The sequence below is a fragment of the Oncorhynchus mykiss genome, chromosome 8 (assembly GCF_013265735.2).
Source record: "Oncorhynchus mykiss isolate Arlee chromosome 8, USDA_OmykA_1.1, whole genome shotgun sequence".
NCBI lineage: Eukaryota > Metazoa > Chordata > Actinopteri > Salmoniformes > Salmonidae > Oncorhynchus > Oncorhynchus mykiss.
In genome coordinates, this window is record NC_048572.1 from 76,709,012 (window position 1) to 76,720,930 (window position 11,919).

An 11,919-nucleotide genomic window follows, 5' to 3' on the forward strand; every position below is an offset into this window, starting at 1 on the left:
GACCATTGATTAAAATGCCTTTATTTGTATTGCATGTTCAATGGAAACAAAGTTTAAAAACTCTGACGCCTTTCGGCTGCAAGGCCTTCATCAGGGAATACACTATTTGATCTGAATGGCCGGTCTTCAGTCAGCTGTTCTGCAACGTAATATTCTAAAACTGGCTAGCTTTGTCTTGTCTCATGTCGGCTGTTGTATCTGATCTGTGCTTAAACTTCTTATGGCTAGGGGTTCCGCTACCCCCCCCCCCCCCCCCCCCCCCCAACATTCTGCTGAAAAGGACAGTGCCCCTTGTCTTCCTACTGGGATAATTGCAGGTTTCGCAAAGAAAAAGCTTTTATTGTCTTACCTCTCTCTCTTGTCCCTTCACCCCTCGCTCCTCTCACCAGTTTAGTCCATTGTCCCTTCCTTTACCCCCAGGAGATGAATAGAGAGAGCTCGTTCTAATGCCCAATGCCAGATCAACCCCTTTACCCCCTGGAGATGAATAGAGAGAGCTCGTTCTAATGCCCAATGCCAGATCAACCCCTTTACCCCCTGGAGATGAATAGAGAGAGTTCGTTCTAATGCCCAATGCCAGATCAACCCCTTTACCCCCTGGAGATGAATAGAGAGAGCTCGTTCTAATGCCCAATGCCAGATCAACCCCTTTACCCCCTGGAGATGAATAGAGAGAGCTCGTTCTAATGCCCAATGCCAGATCAATCCCTTTACCCCCTGGAGATGAATAGAGAGAGCTCGTTCTAATGCCCAATGCCAGATCAACCCCTTTACCCCCTGGAGATGAATAGAGAGAGCTCGTTCTAATGCCCAATGCCAGATCAACCCCTTTACCCCCTTGGCAATTCCAGAAGATATAAAAGTACTGGTTAGGTATAATCCGTTCAGATCTACAAAAATGCATAGCGGGCAAAGGGTTAGAGGTTGGAATTGGACATATGTATCTTCCTAACTACCCAGCACTCTCCACTCCAGGTGCTAAAAGACCTGCTGGTTTCAAGGTTGCTCCTAACAAGCCCTAATTATTCTAATAAGTTATTAGGCTTAACGAGACATAATGAGTGGTGGGATTAATGTGAATCTGGCTCAGGGTTAGTGTAGAGGAATAAAGTAGTTTGTTGGAGCTGTCAAACTCCTGCCCTATAGGACCTCAACGATTTGAAGAAGAGGAGAGAGGATGAACCTGTCCAAATACGAACATGGGAATTAAAAACTAACGAGAAGAGAGTGGAGGAACCTGTCCAAATATGAAAATGTGAATTAAAAAGTAACAAGGAGAGAGTGGAATTAAAAGGTTGTGGAATTAAAAATGTTTCAAAAAAAGCCAGCAGCAAATATGAAGACATCTCATCATCACTGTGCTGTAATGGGGAAAGATAGAAAGCTAGCTAGTAGCCGTTGAGAAGCTAGTAGCCACTGAGAACATTTTACATGCTATAAATAATGCACTATATTATAACATACAACATAGACATAGCCTTATAACTCATCATATGTGTAACCCCATTCACTGAGCATTATACACAGGCTGTAAATGGCGTAATAAGCAGCGCTGCACTGCATGGTGCCTCATATGATATGCTCACACAAAGACTCTTCTCCATCGGTATTCACAGGGAAGTGTTAGAGATGTTTCTTTAATGGGGCATTAGCATAGATCACCCTGGAGAGGGAGGAGAGGAGAGGGAGGTTTAGTAGGAGAGAGATGGAGAGTAAGAGTGAAGCAAGAGGAAGAGATCGAGCGAGAGAGAAGGGAGGGAAGGAGTTAGAGAGAGACCCACACAGAATTGGAAAACAAATCAAACATTGCTAAACTCCCATATGTGTTAGGCGAAATACCGCAGTGTACAGCAGCAAGATGTACAGTGCATTCGGATCCCTTGACTTTTTCCACATTTTATTACATTACAGCCTTATTCTAAAATGTATTAAAATAATTTTTTCCCTCATCAATCTTCACACAATACCCCATAATGCCAAAGAAAATTGAGCTGAGGTGCATCCTGTTTCCATTGATCATCCTTGAGATGTTTCTACAACTTGATTGGAGTCCACCTGTGGTAAATTAAATTAATGGACATGATTTGGAAAGGCACACACCTGTCTATATAAGGTCCTACAGATGACAGTGCATGTCAGAGCAAAAACCAAGCCATGAGGTCGAAGGAATTGTCCATAGAGCTCCGAGAGAGGATTGTGTCGAGGCACAGATCTGTGGACGGGTACCAAACATGTCTGCAACATTGAAGGTCTCCAAGATCACAGTGACCTCCATCATTCATAAATGGAAAAAGTTTTGAATCACAAAGACTCTTCCTAGAGCTGGCCGCCCGGCCAAACTGAGCAACCATCTCTGTAGCACTCCACCAAACTTGGTTTCCAGATGGAAGCCACTCCTCAGTAAAAGGCATATGACAACACACCTGGACTTTGCTAAAAGGCACCTAAAGGACTCTCAGACCATGAACAACAAGATTCTCTGGTCTGATGAAACCAAGTTTGAACTCCTTGGCCTGAATGCCATGCGTCATGTCTGGATGAAAACTGGCACCATCCTTACGGTGAAGCATGGTGGTGGTAGCATCATGCTGTGGAGATGTTTTTCAGCGAAAGGGACTGGGAGACTAGTCAGGATCGAGGGAAAGATGAACAAAGCAAAGTACAGAAAGATCCTTAAAGAAAACTTGCTCCAGAGAACTCAGGACCTCAGAATGGTGCGAAGGTTCACCTTCCAACAGGACAACGACCTTAAGCACACAGCCAAGAAAACGCAGGAGTGGCTTCGGGACAAATCTCTGAATGTCTTTGAGTTGCCCATCCAGGACTTGAACCCGATCTAAGATCTCTGGAGAGACCTGAAAATAGCTGTGCAACGACACTCCTCATCCAACCTGACAGAGCTTGAGAGGATCTGCAGAGGAGAATGGGATAAAATTCCCAAATACTGGTGTGCCAAGCTTGTAGCATCATTCTCAAGAAGACATTAGGCTGTAATCACTGCCAAAGGGGCTTCTACAAAGTAATGAGTAAAGGGTCTGAATACTGAATGTTGATATCATATTTCATGTGCAAAAATGTCTAAAATTCTGTTTTTGCTTTTTCATTATGAGGTGTTGTGTGTAGATTGATGAGGGGAAAAAACAATTGAATCAATTTGAGAATAAAGCTGTAATGTAATAAAATTTGTAAAAAGTCAAGGGGTCTGAATACTTTCCAAATGCACTGTTTGACCTGTTGCTATGAGAAAAGGTGAACCACTGCAGCACAAACAACATGTAAATACCACCAATATTTATGTTTTTATTTATCTTTACCTACTATTTGTACTACAACTATTTGCACCTTGCTAAAACATAGCTGATAATATAGTTTATAATATAACCCTTGAAATGTCTTTATTATTTTCAAACCTTTGGGAGTGCAATGTTTACTTTAAATTTTTTATAGTTTTTTTGTTGATGATGTTTTGAGTCTTCTCACTTTTGTTCGTTGTTTATTTTACTTGCTTTGGCAATGTAAACACGTTTCCAATACCAATAAAGCCCATTTGAATTGAATTGAAAGAGAGAGAGAGTAGGGAGGGAGAAAGAGAGAGATGAGAGAAAATTAGAGAGAGAGGGGGGAAGTGAGTGAGGGATAGAGTTAGAGAGAAAGCAAGAGAGAGAGTAAACGTGGAGCGAGATGAAGAGGAGAGAGGGAGAGATGTACTGTGGATAGAGACTACTCACTTTGTCTCTTTCATTTGACTTTGACTAGAGAGCTGGGACTATAGGAGTGCAGTAGTAGAATGTTAAAATACTGGTGTGATCTGCATAGGGAGTCAAACAGGCATCCTAATACTGTCTTCTGTGTCGTTCTTATACACAGTCCCCAATGCCGTTTAAAAGCCTGTTTTCTGCTGAAACTACTCCATATGAAGAGTTTCTTAAAATATTCTGAAATTTTGGTAAATTAGCTTTTATTGATTAAACAGAGTGGTTTGCTTTTTCACTATCTATTCATGGCATGAGGTTATTCAATGACAGACTTGGTTTCATCACTTGATGGTTTCATTTTAGAGAGACAAGTAGTTACTTATTTTTGCTAAACGTTAGACAGTACCAGTCAACAGTTTGGACACACCTACTCATTAAAGGGTTTTTCTTTATTTTGTACTATTTTCTACATTGTAGAACACTAGTGAAGACATCAAAACTATGGAATAACACATATGGAATCATGTAGTAACCAAAAAAGTGTTGAACAAATCAAATATATTTTATATTTGAGATTCGTCAAAGTTGCCAACCTTTGCCTTGATGACAGCTTTGAACACTTTTGGCATTCTCAACCAGCTTCATAAACTGGTCACCTGGAATTTATTTCAATTAATGGGTGTGCCTTGTTAAAAGTTAATTTGTGGAATTTCTTTCCTCCTTAATGCCTTTGAGCCAATCAGTTGTGATGTGACAAGGTAGAGGAGGCATACGGAAGATTTGGCCCCATTTGGTAAAATGCCAAGTCTATATTATGGCAAGAACAGCTCAAATAAGCAAAAATAAACGACAGTCCATCATTACTTTAAGACAAGAAGGTCAGTCAATTCTGAAAATTTCAGTGCAGTTGCAAGCGCTATGATGAAACTGGCTCTCATGAGAACCGCCACAGGGAAGGAAGACCCAGAGTAACCTCAGCTGCAGAAGATAAGTTCATTAGAGTTAACTTCACCTCAGATTGCAGCCCAAATAAATGCTTCACAGTGTTCAAGTAACAGACACATTCAAACATCGGCTGTTAAAGGAGACTGCGTTAATCAGGCCTTCATGGTTGAATTGCTGCAAATAAATCACTACTAAAGGACACAAATAAGAAGAAGAGACTTGCTTGACCCAAGAAACACGTGAAATGGACATTAGACTGGTGGCAATCTGTCCTTTGGTCTGATGAGTCCAAATTTTAGATTTTTGGTTCCAACCACCGTGTCTTTGTGAGATGCAGAGTAGGTGAACGGATTATTTCCTCAAGTGTGGTTCCCATCGTGAAGCATGGAGGAGGAGGAGGAGTGATAGTGAGGGGGTGCTTTGCTGGTGACACAGCCTGTGATTTATTTAGAATTCAAGGCACACTTAATCAGCATGGTTACCACAGAATTCTGTAGCGATACACCATCCCATCTTGTTTGCGCTTATTGGGACTATCATTTGATTTTCAACAGGAAAATGACCCAAAACCCACCTCCAGGCTGTGTAAGGGATAATTTGACCCAGAAGGAGAGTGATGGAGTGCTGCATCAGATGATCTGGCCTCCACAATCACCTGACCTCAACCCATTTGAGATGGTTTGGGATGAGTTGGACCGCAGAGTGAAGGAAAAGCAGCCAACAAGTGCTCAACATATGTGGGAACTCCTTCAAGACTGTTGGAAAATCATTACTCATGAAACTGGTTGAGAGAATGCTAAGGTGTACAAAGCTGTCATCAACGCAAAGGGTGGCTACTTTGAAGAATATAACATTTATTTTGATTTGTTTAACACTTTTTTGATTGCTATGTGATTCCATGTGTAATTTCATAGTGTTGATGTCTCCACTATTATTCTACAATGTAGAAAATATTAAAAATAATGGAAAACCTTTGAATGAGTAGGTTTGTCCAAACTTTTGACTGGTACTGTAGATTCTCTTATCCAGAGCAACTTACAGTTAATGTATTAATCTTAAAATAGCTTGTTGAGACAACCACATATCACAGTCAAATGTACAGAATACGAACATTACATTCCAGCTACAATGTATATATATGCATTCAGCAACAACAAAAACGTTTTAATACACAGCTAAAATGTATTAATAAAAAATCTGAGAACTCTAATATTTTACACATACATGAAGGTACCCATAAGCAATCATTTCTCGTGAAAAAACACGAATGTGAAAAATTGCCGGATATAGCTTTGGAAATAAACTCTTCATATACACTTCTTTTATCTTTATTTTCCCTGTGAACAACAAAGTAAAAAAGGGCTTGTGAAAGATGAGTGAAAAGGGAGAGATGGAGGAAGGAAGTCAAAGCACTACTGCGCTCCCTCTGTTGGTGTGTGAATAGAAAGAGATGCTCTGTGTTTGAGGGTTTTAATCAATAAAAAGTATGAGGTAGAACCGTATGACTACTCTGTTGTGTGTTTCCATGAAGTTCTTTGAGCTTTCCTACCTACGCCTCCACAATGTGCATTGTTCTCTCTCTTTCAACTCAATTCAATCATTTGCCAAAGTAGAAATGAATGAATTCTAGTTGTTTAAAAAAAATATTGTATCAGCCATTCAGCAATGTTTTATTAACCCTTTCTAAATGTGTTATTAACCCTTTATGATCATCTTATTAACCCTTCCAGGGAGGGAAGATCCCCATCCGATGGACGTCTCCAGAGGCTATTGCCTACAGGAAGTTCACATCAGCCAGTGATGTGTGGAGCTACGGCATCGTCATGTGGGAGGTGGTCTCATACGGAGAGAGACCCTACTGGGAGATGTCCAACCAGGATGTGAGTAGTTTCATTATAATAAAGCACAGTATCGGTGTATAGCTGATATGGTAATTATTCATCAATGATTTGTCTTGATGGCTGTTCTTGTCAATTGTGGGTTGGTTTGGCGTAGAAGCTCGGTGGACTCAGTTGGCTTTATCTCCCATACTCGGTAGGTGATTACTGTGATTGACTAAGGACCATCTAATCCTACTCTATTTTTTATTTCTTCCCCACTAGGTGATCAAAGCGATAGATGAGGGTTACCGTCTTCCGGCCCCTATGGACTGTCCTGTGGTCCTCCACCAGCTGATGTTGGAATGTTGGGAGAAGGGCCGCAGCGAACGGCCTAAGTTTGGCCAGATCGTCACCACCCTGGATAAGCTGATCAGAGACCCAGCCAGCCTCCGAGAGCTGGCCAACAGCTCATTATGGTGAGTTACAATGGGCCAAAACCACAGGCACAATCAGAACCACTGTAGACCCAGTCTTCAAGCACATACTGTCAGATCCATAATAAACTATTAGAACTAGCACCGTATCTGGACTGTCTTATTTAATGAATGTGTATATTCTCTCCTGTTTGCTCAGCAGGGAAGACCCGACCACTCCAGAGTTCAGTGTGAGTACGATGGAGGAGTGGCTGGATGCCATCAAGATGGGACAGTACAAGGGGAACTTCACCAGTGCTGGATACGTCACCCTGGACTCTGTCCTCTACATCAGCATCAGGTGAGATACATGGGCAGAGCTGGCCTGGGGCTGAGGTTAGGGCTGGAGAAAAGAGAGTAGGAGTAGGCAGAGCTGGCCTGGGGCTGAGGTTAGGGCTGGAGAAAAGAGAGTAGGAGTAGGCAGAGCTGGCCTGGGGCTGAGGTTAGGGCTGGAGAAAAGAGAGTAGGAGTAGGCAGAGCTGGTCTGGGGCTGAGGTTAGGGCTGGAGAAAAGAGAGTAGGAGTAGGCAGAGCTGGCCTGGGGCTGAGGTTAGGGCTGGAGAAAAGAGAGTAGGAGTAGGCAGAGCTGGCCTGGGGCTGAGGTTAGGGCTGGAGAAAAGAGAGTAGGAGTAGGCAGAGCTGGCCTGGGGCTGAGGTTAGGGCTGGAGAAAAGAGAGTAGGAGTAGGCAGAGCTGGCCTGGGGCTGAGGTTAGGGCTGGAGAAAAGAGAGTAGGAGTAGGCAGAGCTGGAGAAAAGAGGAGTCTGTTGTCAATTTTGTCATTTTGTAAACTCCCGTCTTCCTCTGTCCTCTCTTCTAGTGAGCTCGTTAAGATGGATGTGACCTTGGCGGGTCACCAGAAGAAGATCATCTCCAGTGTCCAGATCCTTCAGTCTCAGGGGACCCACGTCCAAGTATAACAGTTTCCCTATAGAGACACACTGGGAGGGAAAGCCAAAATGGATGCTCTTCTCTGAGTTTACCCATTGAGACACACTCAGATTGAGCCAACATGGACATTCTGGGTTGGGTTTCCCCATACAAAGACACTGAGATGGAGCTGTAATTTACGCTTAGCTCCTTTATTTCCTCTTTGTAGTTTCATCATTCCACCTGTCCTGGATGTTTTGATAGCGTAGGCACTTCCAGCTTCGGTCCACGCCTTCAGAGGCCTAGCAACCCAGCAACCTAAGATACCAGGCTACAACCAAGACGTCTTTGTCCATATCAACAACAACAATAACAAAGCTAAAAAATAACAAAAAATAAAAATTTGATTATAATTCTCAACATTGTCTGTGAAGTTTCGTGTACAGTTGTTTTTATGGTTGTTTCTTTTTTCATTTTTTGATTAGCTTTGTTAATTTTCCACATAATTCACATGATCAATATTGTATATGTATAGATAAGCGTTTACAAGAGGTGTGTGTGAGTCCGCCAGTCTAGAAAGTAAAGTTGTTATCGCCAGGCAACGCAGGTGTGCTTTTCCTTCCTGGTGCATGTGTTGTCAGGCCTCTCCTCTTTCTCTAAGCCCCTCCCCACAACACTATAGGACCAATCATGATGTGTGGGGGAGATAGGAGGGAGAAATAGAAAGATGTGAAAATATGAGATGGAGATGTCTATTCATGGTCTCAGAAGACTTCCGTTGCGTTTGGCCAGGGATAGATACATGTAGGTCTTCCATAGCCACGACTTCCAGACTCACCCAGTTCACTTGAATGAGATGCCCTGCCAGATTTAATTTAGTACAGCCTACAGCAGCTACCCATGTGTAACTCTGTGTCGTTGTATGTGTCGAACTGCTTTGCTTTATCTTGGCCAGGTCGCAATTGTAAATGAGAACTTGTTCTCAGCTTGCCTACCTGGTTAAATAAAGGTTAAATAAAAAAATACAATAAAAAATAGGTTGCAGTTAGTCAGAAACCTGCAGTTCAATACAGTGTTAGTACATTTTCTGCTAGAGTTTGCCTTTGTGACAGAAGAAGAGCAAAGTAGATCATCTGTGAAGTTGACACTGTTTGCAATGTATCTCTGTATCTCAGATGTTTCTCCATGTATAGTTAGTATTGCTCTGATATGTTGGGCCATGTCAGACAAGCAGGATTGGTTGTGAGGTAGACTTGACTTGAGTGAGGTGAGTGGTGGTTTTTGCCTCATTTCACCCCTGATTAATGTGGGTTTAGTCACAGTTTGTGCTAACCACCTCTGTTCAGTGACTAATATGAGTTCAGTCACTGTTTGTACTAACCACCTCTGTTCAGTGACTAATATGGGTTCATTGACAGTTTGTGCTAACCATCTCTGTTCAGTGACTAATATGGGTTTAGTCACAGTTTGTGCTAACCACCTCTGTTAAATGACTAATATGGGTTTAGTCACAGTTTGTGCTAACCACCTCTGTTCAGTGACTAATATGGGTTCAATCACAGTTTGTGCTAACTATCTCTGTTCAGTGATTAATATGGGTTCAGTCACAGTTTGTGCTAACCACTGTTCAGTGATTAATATGGGTTCATTCACAGTTTGTGCTAACCATCTCTGTTCAGTGATTAATATGGGTTCAATCATAGTTTGTGCTAACCATCTCTGTTCAGTGATTAATATGGGTTCAATCATAGTTTGTGCTAACCATCTCTGTTCAGTGATTAATATGGGTTCAATCATAGTTTGTGCTAACCATCTCTGTTCAGTGATTAATATGGGTTCAATCATAGTTTGTGCTAACCATCTCTGTTCAGTGATTAATATTGGTTCAGTGGCAGTTTGTGCTAACCACCTCTGTTCAGTGATTTCAACTGCTTCCAAATCTATGAGTCAAGCCCTGCTAACCTAATTTCCTGGATAAGTAAAAAACATCAGTGTTCTGTACTCAACAGAACAACATTTACTGCATATCAAAACCAACATCCCCCTTGATTTGGGAAGGGAAGAGTGGCGTTATCCTTGAAAACCTGGTTAGCGGTTTAGTTTGAAAATTGTCATCATTGTGCACTGTACCGCTGTATGTATCTGTTCATGATAACAGTGTTATTTTACTACCTGACAGGACTACAAACACAGCAACATACAGTAAATACCAATGTACCATAATGTAAAATATGTACAGTGTTGAATTGAAACTCTAAAATGTTTGTCACAATAATGGTGATGATGATGATGATTACGTTGATAATCATGGTGATTATATACTTTTATTCTGAAGGAGGATCATAGGAGATGAGGCAGCGTGTGATTCGTTGACCTGATCTATGGAATGTACATTGCGTAGCATGAGTATTAAGGTTCGGCCTCTGATTGACCGGTAACAGGGGGTGCAGTTTTCCCTCGGGTGGACGACCCGAGGATGATAAAAGTTAGATGCCTTATTTACTGTGCTACCTTTCTTTTCTGTCCCCCCCCTCCCTATGGAGTTATGACTACTGTATACAGTTTTAATCTTTTTCCCCGAGGTGACGTCACAGAAAACATCTGCTTTTCGAACTGAAAACACCCCAACTTTTAGCACCTCTGTTATTATTCCTAAACTCTATACTGCTGCTGTCCCACTGGGCACACACCGGTTGAATCCACATTGTTTCCACGTAATTTTAACGGAATTACGTTGAACCAATGTGGATTAGACATTGAATTGGGGTAGGGTAGGTCTACCACCTGTTTATTGGAGACTGTAATGAAAAGTACATTAGAGAATAATTTGTTCTGTTTTGGTTCAATAATTATACTTGTGGGTTTAACTGTGTAAGCTAGGTAGTGAATTTACAGCAGAGAACCTTTATATCCAGAAGCTATTTCACGTGGTTCCAATGTCTCCCACACAGACACAAACACACAACATGATGTAGAGGAAAAAATCCAACAACTAAATGAACCTTTGTCTTTCCCGGAGGGGTCTCAGATAACGATGTACTAGCAGAAGATGATGTACTAGCAGATGATGATGTACTAGCAGATGATGATGTACTAGCAGATAATGATGTACTAGCAGATGATGATGTATTTCATTACCGTTAAATGGATTGAATTGCCAGCATCCTTTTGTGTTGTCATCAATTCGGTTAAAATGTTCAACAAAGGACAGCAGCATTTTTCCTCCTTCCGTTCAGATTTAGGAAATATGTGGTTGGCTGATGAAGGTTTACCAGTCTGTCAGTACTCATAACTTTGGTACTTTACACATTTTGACATTGTCCTCCTTTGGTAAGCTTGCCCATCCCCAACCAGAGGTCATAAACTTTGACCCATAAACCCTAACCCCTGATTCTCAGCCAGGCTCTGAACCCTTTCACTTGGAGTTGTCCCTAGACACTGTTCCCATGTCAGTTTGTGTTTCGCCTCTAACAGTTGATGTTAGGATATGGGAATAGTAAGAGAGACTTCTACCCCAAGCTAGGCCGGTTTTATAAATGTTCCCAAACTGATTACTTGTGAGATTGTTCTCTCTCTCTCTCCCTGATCTCTCTTCCTTCCTGACCTTGGTCACATCATGTTTCATCATGGTAGATTTATATGCGCTTGTTCAGAGTGTACGCATTCTAAAGTCATTCATGTCGCTGTAATAAACAGGCTAATATTTCTTATTTCTCACCTGAAGTCTTATTTTTCTTTCACGCACACACACATGCATGTCAACCCACACTACACTCTACACACTGATATGTGCAAACAGTCACAGTCTCACATGTATGAACCAGGCTATGCCTGAGTTGTATATGTTCCCCAGGGTTCGGTGGTATAACGGAAGACTGATCATGTCACCTTTACTGTGGAGAAATGTAAAGCTGAAGCTTTAAAGCTGAAGATCCACATCTGTGTCATATAAAGCCAGTCACTGCCTGTCAAGGATTCCTGCATGTACTATTCCTGTTCTGAAAGAACTAGATAACCTCTGACAAACCCCACTCAAACAGACTGGTAGTGTCAGTATATTCAAAACAAAAAATGATGCTTCAAGTGAGAATAGGCATTGGTCAGAAGCCAAAAAATGAA

The 11,919-nt window shown here is 41.7% G+C and overlaps 1 protein-coding gene across 2 annotated transcripts in view; it reads left to right on the plus strand.

Moving 5' to 3' along the window:
* Window positions 1-11,517, plus strand: part of LOC110530656 (ephrin type-A receptor 3) — a 193,719-nt gene extending 182,202 nt beyond the window's left edge. The window contains exons 16-19 of one of the 2 annotated variants that reach the window (XM_036986283.1): window positions 6,371-6,520; window positions 6,743-6,936; window positions 7,094-7,234; window positions 7,751-11,517. In XM_036986283.1, coding sequence (XP_036842178.1) covers window positions 6,371-6,520; window positions 6,743-6,936; window positions 7,094-7,234; window positions 7,751-7,850 — 585 coding nt within the window. In that variant the 3' untranslated portion in view covers window positions 7,851-11,517. The remainder of the gene's footprint in view (window positions 1-6,370; window positions 6,521-6,742; window positions 6,937-7,093; window positions 7,235-7,750) is intronic. The other variant, XM_036986284.1, reaches the window with a different exon arrangement.
* The last annotated feature ends 402 nt before the right edge of the window (window positions 11,518-11,919 follow it).